At 39.6% G+C, this 27,983-nt stretch overlaps 1 protein-coding gene across 4 annotated transcripts in view; it reads right to left on the reverse strand.

The window, feature by feature from the left end:
- Positions 1–257: 257 nt before the first annotated feature.
- LOC103704130 (protein ANTI-SILENCING 1-like) overlaps positions 258–27,983 on the reverse strand; it is a 33,544-nt gene continuing 5,818 nt past the window's right edge. For 2 of the 4 annotated variants that reach the window (XM_039125068.1, XM_039125070.1), the window contains exons 3-13: positions 25,550–25,954; positions 14,682–14,850; positions 14,018–14,586; positions 11,090–11,116; positions 10,115–10,207; positions 5,241–5,319; positions 4,953–5,043; positions 1,376–1,484; positions 1,163–1,279; positions 948–1,056; positions 258–838 (exon numbers count right to left, since the gene is read on the reverse strand). In XM_039125068.1, coding sequence (XP_038980996.1) covers positions 1,006–1,056; positions 1,163–1,279; positions 1,376–1,484; positions 4,953–5,043; positions 5,241–5,319; positions 10,115–10,207; positions 11,090–11,116; positions 14,018–14,586; positions 14,682–14,850; positions 25,550–25,897 — 1,653 coding nt within the window. In that variant the 5' untranslated portion in view covers positions 25,898–25,954 and the 3' untranslated portion in view covers positions 258–838; positions 948–1,005. Of the gene's footprint in view, positions 1,057–1,162; positions 1,280–1,375; positions 1,485–4,952; positions 5,044–5,240; positions 5,320–10,114; positions 10,208–11,089; positions 11,117–14,017; positions 14,587–14,681; positions 14,851–25,549; positions 25,955–27,983 lie in introns of all 4 variants that reach the window. The other 2 variants (XM_039125069.1, XM_026803460.2) reach the window with 2 other exon arrangements.

Below are 27,983 nucleotides of genomic sequence, written 5' to 3' on the forward strand. Positions count from 1 at the left end.
TCCATAGGGCTAGGTCCTGTTTCACATTTTGGGTTGGATCCAAGTTTATTGAGTTCCAACCTGACTTGACCCAACCCGACACAAGTTACATGGTTTTTGTGTTAGCATATAAAACAGATTTCAATTGTAGAATTGTTTAACAGGAAAAGTAGGTTAAAAAAACTGAATACGATAAATGATCCCCAAATGCGGATGCTATATTCACCATCCCATGCCCTCACATAAATACACTGCTCCCAATACCCCAACAAACAAAATAAAAAAAAAAATCATTGATAATACTGTAAAAGAAAGTGCATATACAACAAATTTAATTTTTCATCTGCTACTCAAGTATATACTGACTAGCCAGCACTGTATATTCTGCTCAATTTAGACCATGTGCATGTAAGTGTAGATACATCCAACAACCTACAAATTTTACACCTCATCTGACATTAGATTGCTAATAACATTTAGGGTTGAAATATCAAGGCATGACTGTCATGGATAATACAAAAAACAAATTGATGCAGCCAACCATGGGTAGCCCACTCTACCAGAGTGTGATATTACAACCTACAGATGGTGGATATGAATCTTGATATTTTGAAAGTGGAGGAGGTTTGGTGGCCTCCTCTACTCAGTTCTTTGAATGCTCAGCTGCTAAACCTCACAAGACTCAAATGCCGAACTGGATGAGGATCTGCCATCTCATTCTTCTTTGAACAAAAAACTGAAGAATCATTAACACTGTACTCGATGAACCCAATAATCTCCCAGGCTCATATGCAGAATCCAAAAACAGCCTGGAGTATACAATCCCCATGAACAAAACTAGAAGGTTCCCATCAGACCCCTAGAGAAAATAAGCAACCTCTAATGTGTTTTTAAATAATTTTAGAACAGTGTAATTTACTCTTAAATTGAAAATTAGTAAACTGTGATCAACGATAAAATTTTCAAACCTAGAAAAAGGGAACATTGGTGTGGCTAGCCGAGGGATGCAGTAATTCAACTGCTTCTTTACTTGAGCTTCAGGCTCCTTGTACCTTGCTTCCGCTCATAACCATGCCCCTGAAAAAGACAAAAAGCTACTCTAAATACAAGGAAGCCAAGGGCAACACAACTATTGTATGATAGTATTATTTTTATACCACTAAAATATTTCAAATGTTACAACCTTAAATAACCGTTCCCACCATCTAACAGATTTTTCTTGTAAAAGAATCCAATCCATGGCCATTTCATATTCAATTGTATTAGGCTGGGAACAGTGTGAAGTTGATACAGCCCTTCTCTGAAAACAGAAACAACTTGAGCATTCGGAAGGAGGAGAAAAAAAGGCCAGAAGATAATGGATCTAGCTTAATTCAGGAAAAGCAATAATAATCACCATTTCCTCTCGTTGCAATTGGGGCTTGAGCTTGACAGAGTAATGACCAGCCAATGTAGATGATTTGGGCTGTGGCATCTTCAACATGCCTTTACTGCAAATAAGGGGTCTGCAAAAACCAAGAGTTTGCACCAAACCAGAGGGAGGAAGACGAACAATTATAATCATTATAATACCTTCAAAAATGAGAGAGAAGAGGGGAAGGGGGGCAGCTTTAGTGATCTAGGATATATAAAGATGTTGGGTAAAAAATTCTAATATCCAGGAAACTAATCAAAATCTTCAAGCTATAATTATCAAAAATTAAGTTGCAGTTATCTCATATGCAGGGAACTAAATGATTAGGAACAAAAAGGAAACTAGAATACATTACAGTAGAGGAAGTTTTTCAACTGAGATATCCCCCACATGGTGATACTACCTAAGTTAGTTACTTTAAAACAGGTTTAAGCTGAAAAATGAATTTCCACTAATGTCACTAGGGTTGTTAATGGGCCTGGCCCGTGTTGGCCCTCTTCAGGCTAAGGCCCAGCCTCGAATTAGCTTAGATTGGCCCAAGCCAAGTCATTAAACAAATTATTAGGCTCAGGCTTGACTAGGCTGAGCTGGGTCCTGAAGATATAGGCCCAGGCCTAGGCCAGGCCCAACCCATGGCCAAATTTCAGGGGGCTTCTCTACCCATCATGCACATCACAACAAGATCTTCCAATGTTCCCCTAACCCCATCCCCATCATCAAGGACCTCCACCACCCCCGCCCACCATTTCTTATCTTATACTGCCCACTATCCACCTTTGGCCTCTCGCTTCTCTCCTCCACTGCTCACCACTCCTTTCTTACCCTCTCCATGCTCACCGCCCACCATTCCTCTTCTCTACCAGCAACCACAATCCTATCCTTCAACATCCACCACCCACCACTTGTCCCCTCCATTGCTCATTGCTTGCTACTCATCCTCTCCATCACTTGTTGCTTGATGATGGTCCCGGCCACCTACGGCTTAGACCAAGGTATGTTGAACCGTGCTAAATCACTTGGTTCGGGGCATACCAAACCGAACCGGTCAGGGATCGATATGGGTACCCCCCCCCCCCCCCCCGCGCTGTCGCCGCTCATGTTCCAATAAGCTCCTTCCTCCCACCCTCTCTTTCTCTCTCTCTAGGCTGGGTTAGGGTTTCCCTTGCCCTCTCCAGCTGACCCCATGTCAGTACGCTCCAAAATAGAATAGTACAAATCCATACCATGCCGAATCGGTCGCCATCCGATACCTCCTTTGGTACCGGTTCAGCGAACCTTGGTTCATACTCATCAGAATAAAACTAGGGATGGGGAGGGAAAATCGATGTAGGATTTAGATTTTCACGGGTCTGATTAAGCCTGGGCCAACCCACATCAAGGCTATAGACATGCTGGCCTAGTTTTTGGGGGGAGTTAGGCCTAGGCCCATGGGCCGTTGTAAGCATGAACCTTTATCGGCCCGGTCATGGGCCTAGGTTGGCCTGGGACTGTTATCAAACTTAAATGTAATCCCTAAGGAGGTATTTGGTATGGAGTGATGACCCAGGATCAAAGATGATTTGGGTGGAGAAGATGAGATCACCGTGTTTGGTTGCACCCCAGTGATCCTACGTGTCGGTAATCTTCGATCATCCTCACTTCTCAAATCACCGTCGAGCCCGGTGATAGGAATCCCATCCTTGAGTACGAGTATCCAACATCACCCCAGTGTGGTGATCATTGACCGAAATATGTTGACCAAAATGCCCTTCATAATACCCATGTCTTTTGCTGGCATTTAGGACATTTTTTTGCATCTAGGACATGTGAATGAACAAAAAAAAATGGAAGTGTTCTGCAGATCATGTGATTCATGTCCAAATGTAGGGGCCACCAAAAGTAGAGTCTGTGACAAAATGATAGAGCTATTATAAGAAACAGCATATTTGCTTACATTCTTGATTCATGAGAATTGAGAATACATAAAAAATCCATATGAGAGATGTCAGGGGTACTTTTGGTATTATATGGCCAATAATCTTGGATTCCCTATAACATACCAAATAAGTTACTCGTGGATAACCGAAAATTTTTAATCACTAGACCGTGGCCTACCAAACACAATAATTTTAGATCGGTAGGGATCAAATCACCCCAGGATTAGGATCTCTAGTGATCTTATATCACTGTGGTTATCGCATTTGGGTCACCAACCATACCCTAAAGAACTTTAACCCAACAAACAAAAATGATCTCTAATATTTATCCATGGATTAACTAATAAAGCTATCCGAAGTAAGCCCCGGTTCACTGTACCTCAGGAAGGAATGAAAACACTAATAAGTCAATTGCAACTATGCATCTCTATAAATCACAACATACCAATTAAGAAGCTACCATATAGAACATCTTCCATTACACAGGCTCCTACATAATTTTTGTCCAAATATTGTTTTTTAGTGGATAAGTGGTCTCCAAGGTGCACTTTGCTAATAATAATTCAGCAAGTAGCTGCTTATAGAATAATTACCTTCCAATAAATTGAACGGGTTTGCAATTTAAGCAATGTTGTCAAAGACACTCTAGGCTCTTTCCCATGTGCTCAGGCAAGGTGAGAAAGCCACTAAGCACCTTAACAATCCCCAAGTGGGGCAAATTTTCTAAGACACTGCTCAGGCGAGCACCCTGGAAATGCGAGAGGCATCTAGGCAAGCGCTTCTCAAATGTTAACCAATATCTTTCCTATCCATTTTTCGTCGATTCTTTTAATGCTTTGCGAGCTTTACTTTGAGGGCTATTTTGGTCTCTTAAAGTTCTTGTAAATAAAAGGGCTACTCTAGAATGTTCAATGATTTTCTTTTTTTAATGACATGCTTTATTTAGAAATATAAGACCATTGGGAAGTAGTATATTGCTTTCGTGTTTGAATTTTTGTTACTAAAGATGTCCAATTTATTTTTGCTGAAGTGGTATTTCAATGTGACATTTAGAAAGATTTGAAACACAACATCTGATGTACAAGGCAATTATATTTTTTTATGTTGAAAACTTGAATAATTAATCATATAATGCTTGTATTATTTTCAGATACAGTATTTTTTTCTAATATATATTTATTGAACTTCTCTTGAATTAGTGCCTTGCTTTCTTTAGGCAACTGCCTTTTTGGCACTTAGCGCCACATGATATAGGATTCTTGTCACCTTAAGGGCACTTTTTGCTTTTGACAACCTTGACTTTAAGTTATTTATCATAAAGATGTTGTAAGATATACGAGAATGTTAGAGATTCCAACTAATGACAGTGAATGATGTCCTACAATCAATGCTGCCAAACACTGTACCGTATATAGAATTCAACTGCGCACTTGTAGAATTTGACAGTGGATTAAACAACTTTTATCCACATAACTGCATCAAAAATGTGCCTACTGCATGCTAGGCAGTACTATAATAGAGGGATGGGAAAGGGACCATAAAATTGTTGATAATAGACTACAAGCTCATGTAGCAACCTAACTTGATGCACATCTATAGTAATAAAGAAAAAAGAGTTCTCTAGAATCAAAGAAAGAGGATACCTTCCATCTGGTAGCATCATACATCCCATGTTGATTTTTGAAACAGCCAGATCTGCAGCCTCCTTTGTTCTAAAAATCACATATGCTTGACCTATGACGCAAGAACATTCATCACTATTGTTCTACTAGAGAGAAAAGGAAAAGCAGTTTAGTGGTCATGCATTTAGCAAAGCAGTCATAAAAAATAACCAAATGAAAATGTTTCCTCAGTTCCCATTCTATTCTTTTTCCTCCTAAAGTTTCTAAAACGCAAGCAGTACTACCAGATGGTTTTGTGTGATAACATACCATAATTAGGATCTTGAAATGTAGCCTGCTGAATGACCCTTGCTTTGCAACTTTGTTCGAAAGCACGATAGAAGATATCCTATATACAAGACAAATTACAGAGGAAGACCATTAAGAATCCTATGAATTAAAACATCTAATACTAATTCATTGGAAGCAAAACACTAAGGGTTCGTTTGGTTGGGGGTAATCTGGAATAGAAAAATAAATCTTATTTGGTACGAAAAGATAATGAGAGAGATGGTAAAATAGTGGATCCCACGTCTAGTTTACTGAGACAAGGTAAAACAAATACCACCAGGAAAGTGGTATTTTTTCCCATTCCAAATTATCAAGTAGAGGTAATATGAAATTATCATTGCTTGACAGAAATGCCCCCACTTATATTACATTCATATTATATTAATTCTATTATATAATTAATACATTAATCAGATCAATATATATTATTTTAATATATTATAATTATATATTTATATGAATTATTATAATTAATATATATTTATACGAATTATTTATATTTATAATTAGTTTATTAACTATAATATATTAATAAATATACTAATTTTAATAACTATATTAATTATATATGATTTATTATAGCTAATATATTTATAAGTTATTTATTATAATTAATAAAATAGATTAATTTATTAAATTTAAATATTAAATTCTAAATAATAATTTTATAAATAATAATATTATTAGCATATTAATATATTTGTTAATCAATATATTAAAAATTTATAATTAACATATTTATTAATATACCAAAAATATACTAAAATTTATTTATAATAAAAAATACATTTTCTAATATAAGTATAATCAATTTTAAAATATTCATTAACTCATGTAGATATATTTGAATATTCTGAATGGCCCATATTAATAGCCTACACAGAAGTGGACCATAAATGGCCAACAAATAGACCAAACAAAAAAGTCATTACTTGAATTATTTATTCAAGGACATAGTTTGAAATTTTAATAATATTTCTATATAAAATTACCCCCAACCAAACATAGTAATTTTTTTCTAGTACTATTTTCCAAATTTAATTTTTCACCAATCAAACGTGTAAAATTTATTTACCCCTGCAATCATTTTCCAAAATAAATGATGCGCAGTAATCGTTAGATTACTCTGTAATCTGACATACCCCAACCAAATGAACCCTAAGGGGGTGTTTGGTAACCCCAACAGGATCACCACGGTGATCTAAGATCCCTAGTGATCCGAATACTGGGGTGATTTGATCCCCAGTGATCTAAAATCACTGTGTTTGGTAGGCCATGGTCCAGTGATTAAAAATTTCCGGATATCCATGAGTAACTTGTTTGGTATGGTACAGGGATCTAAGATCACCGACCACATAATACCACAAATACTCCTGATATATCTTAAATAGATTTTTTAAGTATTTTTAATTCTCATGAATCAAAAATATAAGTCAATATGCTAATTCTTATAATAGCTCCATAATTTTGTCACATATTCTACTTTTAGTAGCCCTTAATAAGTTTATTTTGCTTAATCCCCTGTAAAAAAAAAAAATTGATTCTTTGACGACCATTTATGCTAATAAAATTTTCTATAGATCTTTAACATTGTTTCCATCTATTTATGGTTGATAGCAATAGTGCTCTAACCTTAGATAGCAATAGTGCCTCTTCAATTTAATATGATTCTTGAATGGAAGCACGGAAAAGTAATTAATCTAAAAGAAGGCCCATGAAACTGATTAAATAACTGAGATAATGCTTCTCAATAATGTTTACCATGTCAAGCAAGAGCAGAATAGGAAAAGGTTTTCCCACAGCACTTCATGGTCAAGGTAAACGAAAGAATTTGTCCAGAAAGGGACAAATCACTAGAGAAGGCAGGGGCATTATGAGAAATTCACTCCACCTAACTAATACAAATGCCATCCCGCCATCTCCCCTTTGAGTACCCAAGCAACAACTGCAACATCACAGCACAACAACTATTCAACCCCAAGCAGCCATTCAACCACAGAAGGAAACTCTCCACCTCCTTTCCATCAAGGGGGAAGACTCGTGGCCAGCTCTTGTTCCCGTTTTATATGGAGCCTTTGCTTCCTCAAATCTCACAGTCGGACACAGAAAACAGGGCAAGAAACCTCCCTACCCCGCCCCCCTCTCTCTCTCTCCTCTCTCCTCTTTATTTCATCGCAAGTCGGTGTCTTTTTGCCTTCTCCATTCCTTCCATGGTTATCTTCTCTTTGCCTCCCGAAAGCTTTCCTTTAGGCGGAGGCCTTCCTTTTTTATTAGCATTCGGACTCCTTTCTTGCGCTCGCTAGAAAGGAGAGAAGAGAGATGGGAGAGATCGGAGCGGAGATGGGGAAAAGATAACGACTCGAGCATAAAAAAAAGTTGAGGGGTATTTTGGTCTATAATTTTCAACCTAGGATCACTGCCCTGAGGTGATTTTGGATTTCCGACCTCAAGGACAGGTATCCTATCACCGGATTGGGCGGTGATTTGAGGAGTGGAGGTGATTTAGGATCACCGCCACGTATGATCACCGTGGTGCAACCAAACGCGGTGATCTCATCACCTCCACCCTCATCACCCTTGATTCTAGGCCGATCACACCATACCAAACGCCCCGGAAAAAAGAAACACAAGCAAAGATCAATTACTAGACATAACCCATGGTACAATATCAATCTAAATATAGTGCATCAAGGGTTCTAGCTTTCATCATGTTAGACCAGTGCAACTTGAACTTCACCCTTGTAGCTTAGCCAGCTTTTGGGCTCAATCGCCCTCAGTTCATTGCAATTCCTTGACAACTAAGATTGTAAACTATAACCATATGAACTCTCAGTATCATTATTAGGAAGATAAAAGGCCAAAAGACAAAGCGCATATTCAAAATTCATAGCATAGAGTGCCGCAAGCAAATGCAGAAGAGTAAGCTTCATGAGTATTGGACACTTGAGACATTAACTAGGTACTGTCAAAATTTGCAATGAGTTATATAGAACAACTAAATTTTGTGACAGAATTGTGTTCTCTATCAAAGAAACAATCTTCCAAATGAACTGCATCCACTTCCTCCAAAGCCCTAGGATATCAGGGATCTAGCTAATGAACTACAAAGTCTTGTCCACCATAAGCTAGCCTTATTATGTGAAGTTCCATCAACCCTACAGGGCACAAACCGCACGTTACCTATCACGTCCAGACACTTCAAAGCCAACCATCATATTACCCTATACACATAAGAAAGAGCTCTAAGAAGGGCAAACTACCTCATCTTCCTAGAAATTATCAAATTCACTACCTGTTGTGCAAGGTTTTACACACGGGAGCCACCCAACATCTGAAGATATTTTCATGACAGGACATGGTAAAGTATTTAATGTCCATCAACCATAAAGCCAATTCTCTCCTACTCTTCCATGCCTGATCGGTCCTATTGTGGTTCAAATTTGGCCCGAGGGTGACCACACCGGAGGAGTCAACGGAGCCGCTGGAATGTCGAGGAACAAGGCGAGCCACCTCCCACGCGACGGTGTACCTGCACAAAGCCTCACCGGCGGTTCCGGTGAGGGCCCTCCGACGATCAAGTTAAGGTGGATTTAGGATAGATTTCCAAAAGTCCCCCACTTTATGTTATCTTACAGGGCTATTTATAGTTCCTGTAGAGGCGTCCAGGTGGCGGAGGTGTGGCCCATTCTTATCATGAAAGGGGATGGCTTTAAGCCAGATTGCGCATAGCTAGAACTTGCTTGAGGTACACCGTGCAGTCCGTTCTTGTGAACGGTAGGGCGTTGACAATCGTAGCAGGGTATGGCTGGAGCAGCATGGCGTTGTCTTTGATTGTCGTTGGCCGGCAAGCGAAGCATGGTGCGAAGGCGTTGCGACGTACGGCCACGTAGGCGGGTATAGACATGCTCATGGATGCGGCCGTAGGCGAGGCCGAGCTCGGTGAGGTCGCATCATGTATTTGATGAGGTCAGCTTGTCGGATGCTAAGGTCGGCTTAGCATCCCTGATTCCGAGATGTGATCGGCAAAGCGCCCCGAGCTCAAGGGTCGGGGCGCGTTATTGGATAAGGCACCCCGAGCTCGGTCGGGGCGCGCTGATAAACATAGGGCCGCCCTAGGCTTGGCTAGGGCACGTTGTCTATGAAGAGTTAACACGTGCGTGCTCCTCCAAAGCGGACAATATCTTGCTCTCCACCGAGCTGCTCGTGCACGGCAATTTTTTCCTCACGGCTTCGTCCCACGAGGGGCGCCTTGCTATGAACATCGGAGAAGGTTCACGCAGGTTGCAGCAGCGGAGAGACCTGTCTAAGGTCAACTGAGCCCTTGACAAAGTTCGTGCTCTGATTGACTCTTAGCGGGTCGAGGCCCAGTTCAACCGGTGTTGGGGTTTATTTTGGCTAAAATTGGGTGGCCCTACTGTGGTGAGCAGGACGATCCATTTTGCCCCCCATCAGGTCCCATCTAACATATTTTAAAAAATATTCTCCTGATGATTCTTTTACCCTGATAGTAGCTTTCCCAGCAGCTTTGCTGCCCCGTAAGCATTATAATATTTTTCACGTGCTCCTTGAATTGTCAAAGCTATGTATGTTCATTTATAGGTTGCACCTATTATTTTGTTATTAGCATTTGCTTCACAGTCCTTTTTACTTTTTTATATGTTTGTGGCATATATGACAAGAAGATCAATACAATATGTATGTTTCCTAAACCTTTTTTTTTAATTTCTCAATTTCATTGATATTAGAAGTGATCTCTTTTGTAATCTTTCCGGATTTTCTAACAACTTGCCCCATGTCAACATCAAACTAAATATAATTAATACAGATCGAGTTAATCAAATTTAGAAGCATACCTCTATTTCTGATGATGTATAATGTCGGTCAAAATTCTCAATAAACACAAGGGTTCCTTGCTCATCAGCATTCTTCATTCTTACTTCCCAAGGCTGAATAATTGAAAAAGAAAAACCAATAGATCAGATACACATTATTAAAAAGTGCTTATAGCATACATTAAATACTGAGAAACAAGATCTGAATTTCTTGCTTTATTTCTTCATCGCTTATCAAATAGTAGACAAAGGATTTGTCAGAATCTCCAGTACCGTGAGCATGGATATACCTAACCTCATAAGCTAAATTAGTAGAACAAACATACAAATAGGACTAGCACCTATTTAAAGATCCTAACAAACCAAAAGGTAAGTCAAACTTTTTTAGCATTAGCAGTAGAATAAACTCGCAAAAATAGCTCATAACATGGATTGACTTCTTGCTAGATGTGATGTTGCACCCCTGCCATTAGATGACTGTAAATATTGTTCTTCTATGACCAAGAAATATTGGTACAAATCTTAGTTACCGGAAGTAGGGGCAAGTGTGGGGGCAGAGTTGGGTGCATATAGGAGAAGTGGGTCTCTCCAAAAAAAAATTGAAGGAAATGTTTAAGAAGCAGGTGTGTGGCAGATGAGTTTCTAGTGAGATTCGAAGCAGGTACACCACCCTGAGTGGACAGTGCCATCAATTATGTCAGTACTACAGTAATCAATGACGAGCAGGCAGCCATAACTGCAGTAAGCAGAATCTGCATATGTTCAAAGCTATAAAACAAAAAAACAGAATAGGCAAAAAAGGCCCAGAAATGGTAAATATATTTTGCACTGCACAAGGATGACTAAACTAGCTGAATTGCACTGGATTAAAAGAAAATCAACTAGCAACACAAGATGTATACAGCTAACACAGTTGATTGTGATTACTTTGTTATGGAGAAATCATGTGAACGAATGAAAAGAAAAGAAAATGCTAGCAAAAAAAAGGCTACTCACAAGTCCCTTGAACCACTTGCTTCTATCCTGTTAACATGAAAATTGAAAAAAAAAGTAGATCAGCACCGAAGTTTTCATAGTTTTGCACCAAAAGTAACCTTTGACACAAAATAAAAGTTTAAAAATATACATAAAAGCATTTCCAGATGCATGGAAAGAAAGGTCATCAACTAACATGCTGAAGTTACATAAGCACAATCCCAGTGCCCAAGGCAGATAACATAGTTATACACCGTGAATTTATTCATACCCTTTTATTACCCTTTCTCAATGCAATCATTTGGATACTACAACCATTTTTCATGTACTTCAAACAGCCAAGGCGTGGACTTCTACTACTTGTTTTTTTCCTTTTTTTTAGAAAAAAAACTTTGTCCAAGGACAATGATATCACCAGATCTATATTCAAGAAAAGACACTTGAACAAACTATCAATTACCAATTGAATTTGTTCCATCAAGTAAAGCAGAAAAGGAAGAACCAAATCAATTTAGACTTATCCTAAATCAGGTCAGGTGTTCTATTAGATATCAATTGAAATTTATAGGTAACAGCTAAATATGCAGTTGATAAAGTTGAAACCCAGAATTCACCTCTGCATAGATGTGAATACACATAAAAAATGCTGACTTTTCTAGGCCTGTATTTATCCTGTCACCTGATAAGCCCAAGATAACATTACAAGAGGGAACACTATTACCAATAACCACCTTTTAAACTTTAAAGTTTCAGTTTCAAAGTCCATCCTTACTTTTAATTGGACCTGGAACACTAAGGATAGAATAGATCAGCACCAAAGAGGGAAAACCAAAAAGACATTAAGGTTATTAAAAGATGAGAGAGCTGGACAGGAAAATTCTAATCATATTTGTGCTTTAGCACATTCTTGTGTAACATGATGATCACATAAGACAAGTCCATTAAAAAAAAAGGATGATTACATGCGACGAAAATATGTTTGCCAGGTTACATTATGTTATGAATGGGTTACCAGGAAGAAGGTTTAAATAGGTTCAGGATTATGATATCCTTCTGCCAGTTAGAGGCAGTGAAGCAATTAGAAAACCAAAATACCAGAAGAATAATACAAGAAATCAGCATGTACTTATGTGTAAATAATTGAGAATATGTTTCAAAGTAGCCAAGCCATGCTATTCACATATACACCATCACAGAAATTTTGATCATATCATGTATCTTCACAAATAGGCTGATAAAGCCTATTAGTGTATTTTTGCTTTTATTTTACTTCTAAATCTAGAAAGCACATATGCTGCTCCAACACTGGATATAAGGCAACATTGGTCCAGTTATTTCAGCCAATTTGGATAAATTATATTCTACACGTTTGTCACTTTTGTATCTTCAGCCATAGGATGAAAATCAAGTTTGCATGAAAATCTTATAATCAAAGAACTAAAACTCATTCCATATCATATCCTTTGTAGATTCTACCACAAATATTCTCCTAAGTTCATGCACGGATAATCTATCATTTAATAGTTACAAGTCCATTTGCCATTTTGTCCCAAGCACAACAAACTGTTAAACAGCCAAATGGATGAGAAATCTGGTATTCACATAATTTGTTTGCACATGTGCAGGTTCGCAATTGCACTTTCCCGCCAACATGTGATCAACATGGCTGTGACTTGAAAGCATATAGAAAAGAAGAAAGACTGAACAACAATGCAGCACGATTGGCATGAGACATTACTTTGAGAGGGTTTAATAAGAAGAAAGCTAAATGGTTGCCTGGACATCATTAACATGATAACTTCATTTTTAGTGCCTACATCTGTCATGTATGATATAAGATGGTTCACTAGGCAATAACTCGTTTGCTGTTTTCAATCCACATATAAATCATAACCAACAAGCCATATTCTCTTATTCTAAATTAGTTTGATCAATTTTTTGGCCTTTCTTCCTTTTGAGGCTACAACAACTTTATTATCTTTCTTGAGGAAAAGGTCTATCCTTTGGTAAATCCAAGCTTCTTCATACTTTCCTGCAACTCCTCAGATTTTTCTAGATCCAACAAAGCTTTCAAGACATATCAAAGTAAAGATAACCCATCTTTTACAAGATGCACTAAGTTTTCCATCAAAAGTTTATCATGTTTGAGAACATTCACCTTAGCAATCTCGTCTCTAAATGCTCATAATGTGTTCAATTTATTGCCAATGGTTTGAACCATGGTTCGCCGAACCGGCCCGTACCGGCCGTATCAGATCGGTCCGGCTAGCTACCAATACGGCGGAGCCGTGAAAACCGGTACGAGCTGGTTCTGTGCCGGAGATGAAGAAGCGAAGAGAAGGAGAGAGAGTGCGGGAAAGAGAGGGAGGGAGGCGGCCACTGGTCTCCTCCCTCCCTCTCTTCCATGCGCTCTTTCTCGTTCTCTTCTTCTTCCCCGGCTTCGGCGGGGAGGAGCTGGCCGGTTCGTACCAGTCGGTTCCAGCGGAAAAGAGCTGGCCGGTTCGTACCAGCCGGTTCCGGTACGAACCGAAATCGGAACCATACCGGTCACCTACCGGCCGGTACAAACCGGAACCGTACTGGTCCGGTAGGCGACCAATATGCCTACCGCTCCTGATACAGCGAACCTTGGTTTGAACCATGCAATAATGTTGACGTTATTGCTTGTCTTAGATTACAAGCATCATGTTCTATCACCAGGCAATGTTGATTAAGACTGAGTTAACAAGAGAATGACACAAGAATAGTAGAAAACCTTTCGCCAGAAGGGTACAATAACAATAAAAAACCATCAATTAGATATCCAAACTGAACACATAATAAAGAAGCAGGAGGGGTATAAGGAGTATACTGAAGGCATATATGAAGGATAGTGCACAGATAGGTCCACTCATGTTCATCAATTACCACCTACAAACAATAAGCATCGATGTGTATGGTAAATCTTACCGTATCTGGTCTCCTGGTTACTTCCAATGTTTGAGGGTCAGCTTTTTTATCTTTCGCCACTATAACAGCAGGAGATGTCTTCTTCCAGGAGTTATCCAAAGTTTCGGTTTTCTTTTCATTAAGCTTCACCTTACCAGAAGATACCTTATCTACGGGTTTTGCCAGGCCATCAGTCAATCTCATTTTTTTCGAAGGTTTATCTTCTGACTTTGGATATCCAACACTGGCTTCAAACTTTGGCTTCTGATATTCATCACCAATTGCTTCAAATGCTGCTCCAGGTTTTGGCTTCTGATCTGGTCTTCTCTTTACTCCCACTGTTTGAAGGTCAGCTTTTTTAACTTTGTCCTCCAGAGCAGCAGGAGACACCTTCTTCAGGGATTCATCTAAAGGTTTGGCTTTCTTCTCCCCAAGCTTCACCTTCTCAGAGGACACCTTATCCAGGGGTTTTGCTGGGTCATCAGTCAATGTCATTTTCCTCGAAGGTTTATCTTCCGACTTCTGATCTCCGCTAGAATTTGCTTCAAACTTTGGCTTCTGATCCTCTTTCCAGTTTAAAAGATACTTAACTGAAATATGTTCAAACATAGGAAGATCAGAAAAACATGAAGTTCAAAGTTCAAATTACAAACACAAACAGGAAAAATGACAGTGAAATACTTGCCTTCAACACCAGCTATTCTATCTGCTATCTTTTCAGATATTTCATAGCTTCCAACATCAAATGTGCGATAAAAGATGTAATCAGCCATAGCCAATTCTTCGCTGGAAGGTTGTCGATTCCTCTCGTCCTTTGAAGTGCAGATTACACAACATTTGCCAGCTATAGCTTCCTATTTTTACATTTATAAAATGTTAAGATAATTTCGCCAAATAATTATTTTCTCAAGGACATTAAAAGAAATAGAGAGAACAAGTATAGAACAAAAAGATACCATGGATCCGTGCAAATAAAGCACAATAATATGCTCCCATCCAATAAAACACAAAAAGTGCACCAAGCAATCAGATATAAAAATGATTTTGGCCAAAAGAACCTTTCAAACATTAAGGGATGGTAGTTAGAATAACATGTCAACTTCAAAAGATGGCAGCACAAGACAAACAACGGAGCAAGCTCAGATGTAGCACTTGGGAATATCTCTTGCTGAATCAGTGTCAGACTTGCAGTGGCCATGCAGATTCCTCGTAGATAGGTTACTCAATCCTAAAGCAACCCAATAGAGATGCACAATCACACTGGGAAAGCATAATATTTGATTTAGATTGATTTAAAATGGTTTTATATAAAGCTAGGTGCTAATTTTAGGGTAAGCTAATCCACCTATACTGAACATTAGGAGATTGTAAGATACATGGGGAAAAAAATCGTTATCAATTCACAGAATACAGGAATTACAAAAATATATTACAAGTTTTCAAGTATCATAACAACAATCGTGTGACCCAACTTATGAAGGTAACAGGATTGCAGTCCATGACTTAGTTTAAGCAATTGATTGGCAATTTGTAAACTCCTTATTCCATGATTGCAGCTTCTAGATGAATGGACTAATACTGAAACCCTGCAATATCCCATATTAATCTATGCTTAATATAGTGTTATATGAAAAAAAAAAGATGAGATAAAAGCCCATGCCTCAACAAATATTAAAGCTATCAACCAGTCTCCAACTAAAATCTCTACTATCCTAGTGAACCCTTCATAGATAAGACAAAAACAAGCAAACAATTATCTCAGCTAAGTTTTTCATGGTGTCTTCTATCCTGTTTCTGTTTGGCTTTTTGACCATAATTTGCACCTACAGAAAAAGTGCAATATGGACTCCTTCCCCCGTTCACTTGGACACCTTCCAAGTTTAGGGGAACCTTCAAGGATTAAAAGGTTGCATGAGCATAAATTGCAGGATCAACAAGGGATCATTTGCTAGATCATTTGCTACCTATACCTGACACTTGGACATGAGAATTGGTATGGCACTTGGGTCTTGTACTATAAGAATAAGTCACTACATAATGGAAGGATGTGGCTCTTGAACTCACACCTAACACGCACTGGTGTCCCTGTAGAAAAGTTACAAGAATTCTAGATTCAATAACAGTACAGTTCTTGCCCTTAGTTGCAACGGAAAAAACTGTTGCATCAATCCAAAAGATCAACAGTATTAATGACAAAAGCCAATTCATGCTAGATTAGAACCCAAAGGATTCATATATCCCCAAAACTCACCCATTCTGTTACAACCAATCAAGAGAGCCAACAATATTCACAATAGAAAAGGACAAGTTATTCAAGCACAGTTTATCATCCAAACAATCCATATACTTCTAAATCTCATTTTCTCCATTACAAATCACCGACAATCTTAAAATATCAAATGTCATGACAAGATCCAATTTGGGTTAAAAGCTAATATTCTCCTCTAGTAAGGCATCTAAAAATTGCCAAAGATTGTATGAGTTATGACTGCAGCTTGGAAAAGTAAAGTCTCAATTTTCATTTTAAACAATCAAACTCTCAACTTTCATTTAGAATCTCCATACAAACCCCTCATGATTACTAAAAATGTTTATTTCCCAAAACTGGCAACCATGTTGGAACAATGTTGAATCCTTTAGGTTGCAACAGCTCTATTTCTCACAACAGAAAAACAAGAACTATAACACAAGAACATGTGAAACATATTTTAACATTTTTTGAAAAAAAAAATTTCAAAATTTCTAAAAGTTTCAAGAGTTATTTTGGTTCAAGGATTTAAGTGCTGTCGGCACAGGGGTGTGCCAGAAAGTGGCTGACATGGCATGTGTTGTGCCATGCAATTCCATGTTAGGTGGGAAAAAAATAAACCAAAACCCTTCATAATAAAAAAAATTAAAAGAATAACTTAATAAGTGCAATGTCAGCCAAATATTAGGTTACTGATATCAAGCTAGCATAGTATGTTCCAGCTGGTACAGACCAACATTAGTAACCAAAAACCATGGTTTGGATTCATAGAACTAGCCTACCTACAAGTAGGGCTGCAAGCTAGACAGGATGGATCAGATACTAGCACACCCCAAATCCAATTCATATTGGAAACAGGTCATATAAATGAACCCAAGCATAATCCATGTCCATCCAGGTTAGATTTAATCAGGTTTAACATTCATAGATCAATCCATCACATTTTTCGAGTTACATTGGGTCAAAAACAATCCAAACACAAAGCACATAAACATGTATATATTGATACCTAATTATATTATAAACAAATTATGCAATAAAATAAAAATAAGAAACATGTAGAATATCAACAATATATTGCACAGAAGATTTGATTGATAATGGCATACAAATTATAAAAACAGCACAAATCAATAACATGCTACATCAGTTCTCTAAATAGAAAGAAAAATAATTTCTTATGATCGAGGAGCGCTTCCAAAATTTATAGTATACTAGTTTTGGAGCTATTCGGGTTGGTTTGGTTTTTGATTGAGAACTTAGTGATCCAAATCCAATCCATGTTTGGAGCAGGTCATATTTTTCAATCCAAGCCTAGCCCAAATAACTTGGGTGTGGATTGGATCAAATTATTTTTGTATTGGCTCCATCTTAAAAGTAGGTCCATTCAATCCACTTTCAACCATACCCACAAGTCCAATAATCATAATTAGGCACTCATCAATACATATATACATACATAAATACATGCACGCACATACACCAGTTCTCATTACCTTAGACAATATAAATTGTTAGTATACAACCAATATGATGACATACAAAAGATAATATTCTATTCACCTTTTTTACTTCCTTAAATAGATTTTTCAGGTAAATATATTTCAAACTTAATACCTAAAAACAGGTTCCAATCTCGTATTTACCATAACAATCGAGATTTCAACATCTTGGTTCTAAAATATTGATCAAGATCTCAAAAAATCTCAAATCTTTCCATAATCTCCCACCTTCTATCTTGATCAAGAAAAACAGAGATCTCGGTCACTATCTCAACTTTTAAAACCTTGATTCCATTGTTAAAATGAGATTGTTAATGATGCTTCATGGGATTCAAGAAATTCTCTCAACCAAGCAAGTTACTGCCTCAAAATTCAACTCAATACTGGCTTGTTCTAAAAAAAAACAAATCAAACACAAGCCCAAATCTTAAGCTCAAAATAAGCAGATAGAACACAAGCTTGGTCCAACACACTTGTATTCAACTCCATATAGGTTGAAGAATATAATTATACATTATTATTTTTATTTGTTATTTGTAAGAACACTTGACATGTTCCTTATGATATTCAATGCATCTCAGCCATTAGATCTAAGATCTCACAGTTTTTAAGGTTTGTTTACTTGTCAACATTATACTTGTTAAATATACAAACTAAGGCCTTGTATCTACCGATATGGGGTGTTAGGATGGGATGGAAGAGATGTACAAGAAAGCTCCAAAAACCAACCCTCTGCCGCACCTATTTCTCATCCCCTCTCTGTTTTTTGTGCTATCTAAGGAACCTCTATGACAAGCAATGGTGGAACCAAAAAGAAAGCTAAAGCCCCTAGATATCATATCTCTAGGCCTATCTAGGAGTCCAATTCTCCTCCATGCCTATGGCCTCCTAGATTCAAGAACCAGCGACAGCAACTTTCAATCTCGTCCAGTAGTAGAGCTGGCTAAAAAATGCTTGGGTCTCCTGAGGACTCAAATGACAATGGTAGCAGCCCCATTGCTATTCTCCCCTTTTCCTACTCTCTCCCTCTCTCTAGAGCTTATTGCATATGATCCCCCCTGATCTGTACTTACTCCAATTGTTTCTTGTTCCTCTCTGAAACCCCAAGGCATGGAAATCTGAAATTGGAGCCATTCTGAAGTGAGCTTATAATCAAACTTAAGCTTATAACCTAGCTCAGATTCTGCAATCTCATCTTGTTTACACCCTCAGATCCAAGCACCTTTTATGTTCTTTATTCTTAAAAGGAGAAAAAGTACCTTCTTTTCTGTTCTTATTTTGAGCTAATATAGCTTGAAACTTTTTTTTTTCTTGACTACTTCCATCCTTTTTGGTGCTAACAGCGCTGACACTGCACATGGACTTGACTTTCTCGAATAAGACCTCTACTGAGCAACTTTTTCACTTGTCTTTTCAATTCTTCATATTCAGCGGGACTCATTCTATAGGCTGGTAGATTGGGCAACACTGCTGCAGGTACTAAATCTATTGCATGCTGAATGTCCCACAAAGGAGGAAGGCTTTTGGACAGCTCCCTCTGGAACCAAGTCTTGAAATTCATACAGCAACCCTTTCATACCAGGTTCTAACTCCTTTTGTTGGTTGTTATTTTCACTTGGAGCATCCCGAACAATTGACAATGCCCTTTACTTTCAGCAGCAAATTTCTTTTCAGATCGCATGTTTAAAGCTTTCTTTTGTGATGTCTTAAGTTGAAATTCTTCATGTTTTTTCGGCTGCAGCCTAATTTTTTGCCCATTGTATGAAAACGAATAGGTATTGATTTCATGATGATGATGTGCTTTTCTATCATACTGCAAAGGCCGTCCCAATATAGTATGGGATACCCTCATTGGAATTACATCACAGCAAACAGAATCAACGTACTTATCTCCAACTGAAAAAGTTACCAAACACTACTAAGTGACTAAGAGGGAAGTATCATGTATCCAGGCAACTTCGTAGGGTTGGGGGTGATCCTTTGTCTTCAACTTGAGCTTATCAACAAGCTTTTGAGAAACCATATTCATGCAGCTGCTTCTGTCTATAATTTCACAATCTGATCTACACTAAGCCAATTCCTTATGATGGGAATCAGCCCACTTAAATGTCTGAAGATATGCAGGAACTTAAAAAGATCATTAAAGAGTAAAGAGTCTCTAGAATGTGTCGGTCAAAGGAGTCTTTTAATTTTCCAATTGGGTCTTTAAATGTAGTCTTCAATCATCTGTCAAAGTTTAGTTCCAAGGGCTGATTTATTATTCAAAGTCTTGAAAGTTTCAGAGTCTATGTAAGGCTTCCTTGTATGTCTTTGAAGGCAGGAATGAATTAAGTTATATGTTTATCTCGCTCGTGTTATTCTAGAACTAACTTTTCTGGGATTAGATCTTGTCTTACGAGCTATCCAAGGAGGTTGACTCCTCCTACACTTCATTGCCACCACAAAATTTCCATCCATTATTTATCCTTCTTTTTCTGCCCTGACTTCTAGGCTACATCAGCATTACATCATTTTATAGCATAATGTTCCTCAAAATGTACAATATATAACAATAGTATATGTATGGATAAATTTATTGCTTAAAAAGCTCAAAACTTTTTCTATGCATATTGTCATAAGAGCTACTTACCTGTATGTTGTTTCAACGTTATAATGTCAATAAGGGGCTTTCTAGAGCCCTATAGTCGAAGTTGCATTGCAACTCAAGTTGCATTGCAACTCAAGTTGCACTAATTGACATACAAGGAAGCTCGCTTCTTGTGTTTGGAGGAGAGTTTGGGGAAAAAAGGAACGTCTCTAACAAACATTCCATTGGACACATTGCAAGCGAACACTAGGTCAAATACTTGATCTACATGGAGATGAGGGTGTTCATGAAGAGGTCAAAGATGAAACCCCAATGGCAAGGGCCTAGGCATGCACTTGGGCACCTATAGAGAGGGACCGGGCGGCGATGCAAGCCTTGAGGAGGGCAGAGAAGGTGAAGGAGAGGGGAAAAATAGGAGGCCATAGAGATGGAGGTGGCCCACGATGGCAACGGAGCAGGCAGAATAGAGCGTGACACCGTGGATAACGGCAACCTAGAGGAACAGGTTTGGGTAGCGGACCTAAGCGAAGACGAGGAGTGGGCATGGGTGGGTAAAGATGCAGTGGTCGATGAGGCAATGAAAGAGATGGGCAATGAGGAAGTTGTTGCAGTGAAGTCTGAGGCGGAGGGAGCGGTTGTGGGCCTCTAATGGGGGGCGTTCTCGGTCCCCAAGCCCCTCACCATTGCCTTCCTTTGCCGCTTGGCTTCTAGCCGGGTTGCAATGCTGCCGTGGACCGATTTGAAGGTAAGCGCCAAAGTTTTGCCCATAGAAATTGGAATTGGCAGCAAATCCCTACGCCTAAATTAGATAGAACACAACTTGGATGGATGAAAATTGATGCACAGTGGCTATTCATTTAAATTGGAATGAAGGATACAGAGTACAAGTGCAAACAAATAAATCTAGTGGCGTATACAAGGTTTTTGCACTAGCCCAATCTACTAAGGACTCGAAAGGAATTCCAAATAGCCCAATCTAGCAGAGATAGACATTCCTCTGGCTAGCCTAATCTAGTGAGAACTTGATGTGGTTTTCCCTAGCCCAAGCCCTAAGGCCGAATCATACAAGTGGACTCTCCACAGGTTTCTTCACAATCTGGATGGATACCCCGCACTTCTGCCTTTCAAGAGTATTTATAGACTGCAAGGTTGGATACAGTTGTTGGGATGCAGTTGCCCTTGGCTGCGGTTGGCTACAGTTGGCTGTGGTTGGCTGTAGCTAGTGGATTGGCTGCCGTTGGCTCGCGGGATCCGGCTGATCGGGCCGCGCATCTTGGAAAGCTTGGCGCGCACCCAGGCGAGGTTCTTTGCAATGCTCCTTGGTCTTTTGGACCCTTGGGGTGGGATTTGGGAGGATGCCCAGCTAGTATAGTAGGGGGCCGCTGCTGCGGCGCGCCCGCGCACGGCCAAGGCCAAGGTCACGACTCGGCCAAATCCATTTGCAATGCTCCTCAGACTTTGGAACTCTCGAGGTGGGCTTTGGGCAGATGCCCTACTGGCTTAGTAGGAGGTTGCTGCTGCAGTGCGCCTGCGCAAGGCCACGAAGCGATCTGGCTCGAGCCAGATTCATTTGCAATGCCCCTCAGTACTTTGGAATCTTCGGGATGAGCTTTGGCCGGATGCCCTATTGGGGTAGTAGGGAAGAAATTGTCCGCTGGAGTCAGACAAGAGCGCGCGAAGCTGATGGGCGCGCTCAAGCTTGTGGCTTGCGCGCTTGGGCAAGAGCGCGCGCAAGGGGCGCACGGCTGGTCAGGCGCTCAGAAGCTTGTGAGTTGCGCGCTCAGCCGTTGCCTTGTTTGGTTGGCGCGCGCGGCTGGCCAGGTGCGCAAGCACTTGTGCGTAGCACACACAGCCGTTGGTTCGTTTGGCTAGCGCGCTCATCTGGTCGGATGCGCTCGTCTGGTCAGGCGCGCTCAGCTGGCCCGAGCGCGTAGACACTGACGCGTAGTGTGCTCGGCCCTTGCCTTGCTCGATTGGCGCCTATTGTGCTAATGGGATGAATTCTGGCACGCGGGCTAGTTCTACGTGCTACCGTTGGTATTGTCGTCGCGCACAGGCGCTGGTCTTGGCCTGCGCATGTACTTGTTTGCCTTTGCCTTTTTTGGCCACCTAAGGCTTGGTCAGCCTCTAGGCTCATCAGTTGCCCGATCTGGTCCTTGAGTGTTGCTTGGACCTCGCCTGGCTGAGTGCCATGGCTGTGCAGTTTTGGAGGGTTTTCATCAATCCCCCTCCCTTCAAGAACATCCTTGTCCTCAAGGATGAAAGTTGGGTATGACCGAGCTACCTCGTCATAGTCCTCCTAGGTAGCCTTCTCTTTCGGTAATTAGTCCCACTGAATAAGGACTTGCCATACCTTCTGGCAAATTCGTCCTCTTCACCACATTCAGTACTCGAAGGCTTGGATTGGTTGAAGAAGTAGTCGGCCCTCCTCATCGAAGGATGGTAGTCCCTGCTCAATCAAAGTTGGGTTACCTAACTTTTCTTCCAGTTTGGATACATGAAAGACTGGATGAAGTCTTGATGTGGCTGACAATTTCAATCGGTAGGCAACTTCTCTAATGCGCTCTAAGATCTTGAATGGCCCGTAATATCTCTGAGAAAGCTTGTGGCTGAACTTATCCTTGAGTAACTTTTGCTTGAAAGGCTCTAGCTTCAGATAGACATACTGGCCCGGTTCGAAGATGACTTCTCTTCAACCCTTGTCGTAATATCTTTTCATTCTTTCCTACACCTTCTGAAGCTCCTTAACATTTCCAAAGACTTTGTCTTGTGCCATTAATTCTTTCTCAATTTCGATGCTTTTAGCCGTGCCTCTCTCATAAGAAGTTAAAATTGGGAGAAAAGTGCCATACACTAGCTCAAAGGGACTCATTTTAATAGAAGAGTGGTGGGAAGTATTATACCAAAATTCAGCCCATGTAAGGTATTCTTCCCATCGTATTTGTTGCTCATGGCAAAAACAGCGCAGATACTGTTCCAAAGTTTGGTTGATGACCTCTGTCCGCTCGTCGGTCTGCGGGTGGTATGAAGAACTGTACTTGAGCTTGCTCCCTTGCAGTGTGAATAGTTTCTTCCAAAAGGCGCTCATAAAGACATTGTCTCAGTCCGTGATGATGCTTTACGGCACTCCATGTAGCCGTACTATCATCTTCACAAATACTTTGACCATTGATTTTGCTGTGCAAGGATGTTTAAGTGCAATAAAATGTGCATACTTACTCAGCCGATCTACTACTGCCAAGATGACCTCGTAGCCCCTGCTTACCGGCAATCCATCTATGAAGTCCATGCTCAAATCTTCCCAAATAAGGCTTGGAATGGAAAGTGGTTGTAGTAGTCCCGGAGGTGCTCTTGGGTCATATTTGACCTTTTGGCATATATCGCATGCGGCCACTAGAGTTTTGATCTATTGCTTCAGTCCCTCCCAAAAGAAAAAATGCTTCACACGCAAATAGGTGCGAAGCCAGCCGAAATGGCCCCCTTCCTTATTGTTATGGAAGTGGTTTAAGATGCTTTGTCTCAAATTAGGGGGGTCAGGAACATAAAAACTACGCAAAATACGATCATATATATGTATGGGCTTAGTTTTCGCTATTATTCAATGATTTGTTCAATGGCTAGTTTCCATGATATATTCCACTAATTGGCAAGACTATGAAACTATCGAGTATTATCGGTGTTTTTGATAATCTAAGCCACCCTAGCACAAACACCATGCATACCACTTGATATTTTCAGTGATTTGTCTAATGGCTAGTTTTTGTGACACATTCCATCATGGGTAACATTATGAAATTATCCTGTATTATTGGTGTCCTTGATAATCCAAGCTACCCTAACATAAAAACTATGCATACCACTAGCAAAAATATCATCAATCAAGGCATAAAGCATAGTATACTACTTCGATACTGCTCAGGATTGAGTATTGGATGCATTTATCCTACTATGTTGACCTTTTGGCTGGAATTTATATGGACAATACATGGTCATGTGAGTAAACCCGCCATAGGAATCTCAAGTTGAGTATTTTTGCTATCTATTATACTCTTGTCCGTTTTAGCAAATCGTTTTGAAATAGGGAGGGTGATCCACGAACATTATAATCGCCCAAGCTTATATGCTTGGGGATGCCCCGTTCAGTAATCGACCCAGAACCCCTAAACAACTAGGTAAAGCCCCAAACTACTTTAGCAAGTCATTGTTGCCACATCAATGTCTTGTGAAGCATCTAGGGGATAAGAAGTGTAGTATGTACCAAAATAACAATTGGTCAAAAAATTTTACTCTATCACAAGTGGTTTCCATCAGGGTATACTGTACCAGCCCGTACCGGCTGATACGAGCCGGTATGAACCGGTCCGAGCAGAGACCAGTACCAAATCAGCATGGGATCCGGTACCGAAAGCTTTTCAGTGAAAAACCGACCGGTACGACTGCCATACCGGTATGAAACCGGTACGTACCAGTCCAGACCGCCACCGGTACCGGTACGGCGGACCTTGGTTTCCATAATAACCTAATCATGGATGGCCCATCTCACCAGTTCTTCTCGCAGCAACTTCAATTCCTCAAAGCCCATATTTTATTGGCATGTTGTGCCTCGCATAATAATCCCATGCCCACTACTTAAGGCATCTTTTTTTTTTGAGCCTCATCTCAAGATAGGCAAACTCAACCTCAAAAACATTGTTAAACAACATGCTAGGGAATGTGGAAATACGCATGCAACTAGCTTAACAAATATCATGCAGCATAATAGTCAAAAACATCATGCGGCATCTTTTTTTTTTGAGCCTCATCTCAAGATAGGCAAACTCAACCTCAAAAACATTGTTAAACAACATGCTAGGGAATGTGGAAATACGCATGCAACTAGCTTAACAAATATCATGCGGCATAATAAGTGAAGGAGGCAAAGTAACATTCATCAAAAACAAAAATTTGATAATCAAATATAACATGCTCGCATTTTTTCATCTCTATCCAAAAAAAACGTTACTTAAATCTAATAAAAATGCTAGAACTATATTACATCACAACACAAATTTTTTAGGCTCATACTTTCCTTGTGTCAAATACTTCCTATTTTGAATGTCGCCTATGATTTCAATATTTATATTTTTAATCTTATAGAGTTGCAACATAATTTTGAAAGGGTACAAAGTGGAACATACTACAACATTATCGAGACAAAAGACATGAATCAAATTTACCAGTGTATTGACATTGGAAAGACCAACACCTTCACCAGAAGCCAAAAAGATCTCCTTCTCCAATGGTGCATGATCTCCCAAATAATTTTGAATTTCATTTGGGCAGAAAAACCATAAAATTTTTACTCTCTTATGGCCCGGTTGTTCCCATATCTTCAATATCTTTCCAATATAAGGCTTGGGCTCACCGTGCTTAAAAAGGTAAACACAATCATATAATGAGTAGTTCACATTATCAAATGTGAATGACTCATAGAATTGACAATCCTTTTTTGTACCACCAATTCCTCTTTTTTTCCCCCAATGAAATTGAATATCATCATTACTTTGATCCTCCAAATGAGCCATTGCTTGAATAGCTTCACAAAAAAGCAAATATGGCTCAAATTGGTCGTCTTTATGAGCCTAAAATAAAAAGAAAGATAAAAATGTCAATGACAAACAACAATTAGAAAGGATGAAGTAACATATTAAACGGAAAAGTAGATTTATTAGTTCAAGGGAAGTTGAGACAACAACGAGTGCTACAATGGGGCATTGTATAAAGAAAAAAGATTGAAAGTCTTCAAAGAAAGCCTGGAAGATTTTGAAAAGGCCTAGCAAGCTGAAAAATGTTTGTTCAATGATCAAAAGAAATCAATAACATGTCATGCTATTGAGATAACTAATTTTTTAAGATATGAAATAGTAAATGAGCTATGATGAAATATAAGTTAAACAAAATGGTCCCACTTATTTCTTGCAACAACATATTATAGAAGGATACGTCCCATCTATCTTGTACATATATATGATTGTAACTCTAGGAATAGAAACGGAGTCAATCATAACTGAAACTTCATATTCATGTAGTTTGACTTACAATGCGACTCTTGAGTGCATTTCCATTTAAATGGGATACATGAATATATGCCATGACAAATTAAATAGAGAAATTGAGCAGATTTTATGGAAGCATCGATAATTCCAAAATGATTGACAATTTTACAAGATATATAAGAAGCATAGTTTATTGAAGCCTTCAATATGTGATAGAGACAATCACCCACTAGCCTTTAACTGCATGCCCACTAGAAATAAGCTAGGTGCAAATAGCAGATAAAACAGCATTTGCCATACTGCCCCACATCGCTCAGTTCGGGGTGTACCAAACCAAATTGATGGGGAACCGAAACGGTTCACCCTGCTGGTTCGGCAAACGGGCCGAAACCATTAAACAGTCTCTCTCCGATATTTGTTTTGCTCGATCCACTTGCTATCCCCCACCCTGCCTCCCACACATCTTTCGAACCCCTCAAACCCCACCCCACCCATCACGAATCCCCCCTCCTCCAGCCCCTTCACCTCCTTCGCTCGATCCGCTCGCAATCGCCCCTGGCACCCCCACGTCCTTCGAAGCCTTCAAACCTCCCCATCACAAAAGCTTCCCTCCTCCGACCTCTCTCACTCTCTCTCTCTCCCGCTCCCTATCCTTCCCCAGCTACGGTCGTCGGACCTGGGAGGCTCGGCTACAAATCAATCCATGCAAGTCCCCCACCCTTCTCTCTTTCCTTCCCTTTCCTTCAGTACTCCCCAGAACAACACAATACGGACTGTATCGTGTCGAACCGGTCGCCGACTGTCGGTACCAGTTTAGCGAACCGTCAAATGAAACATTACCCCTTCTTGAAGAAGCAAATGAGATCTTCCAAGCTAAGCTTTCGATCTTACAAATATAATATAATGTCAAAGGACAAACACGAGCAATCTGGGCTCAACACAAGCTTAGCTCAAAAACAAACATAACTAGCTCAACTTGGCTTGAGCCTCAAGTTAGGCTAGTAAGTACGGTCCAGTTTATGTAATTAATTTCAAGGTAAGCTCCAACTTGCTTTGGTTAAGCTTGAAATGAGCATAAATTGGTGCTTTTGATTGAAGTTGACGTCACAATACAAAGCCTAGGTCTATGTTCACCCCTTTGATGGCTTGGGGCTTAGAAGAGGAAGAACAAAGTGGGTAAAGGCAAATTTAACTAAGATGGAAAGATATAGCTTAGAATCGGGAATACATGTCAAAAGTTGGCTGCTTTGAACTCGGAATAAGACTAGGCATTAGAAATCAAATTTATGACTTTGGGAGGTGTCATTGCCCCTTATCAAACCTTTAAGACAATAAAAGCAAAGGGTTGAAGAGATAAAGAGTTAGCACCAAAGATCTCCCCAGAAACTGCCATTACCCACCATCTCACCTTTTTAGAGATTAGTAGAGAGGGGAATGGGAAAGATGAGAGAGTTAGAATGAAAACGATAGCATTAAAAAGGCTAGGTACACGCTTGAAGGATTTCCTTGGGTCTTCTTCCCATCCCATGTCATTCCAGTTGACCAAGAAAAGCCATTTGATCTTATATTAAAGGGCTTAAGGGCTTGTTTGGATGTTTATTAAGTTATCCATTGA

This window comes from Phoenix dactylifera, chromosome 3 (assembly GCF_009389715.1).
Source record: "Phoenix dactylifera cultivar Barhee BC4 chromosome 3, palm_55x_up_171113_PBpolish2nd_filt_p, whole genome shotgun sequence".
NCBI classification, from domain to species: Eukaryota; Viridiplantae; Streptophyta; class Magnoliopsida; order Arecales; family Arecaceae; genus Phoenix; species Phoenix dactylifera.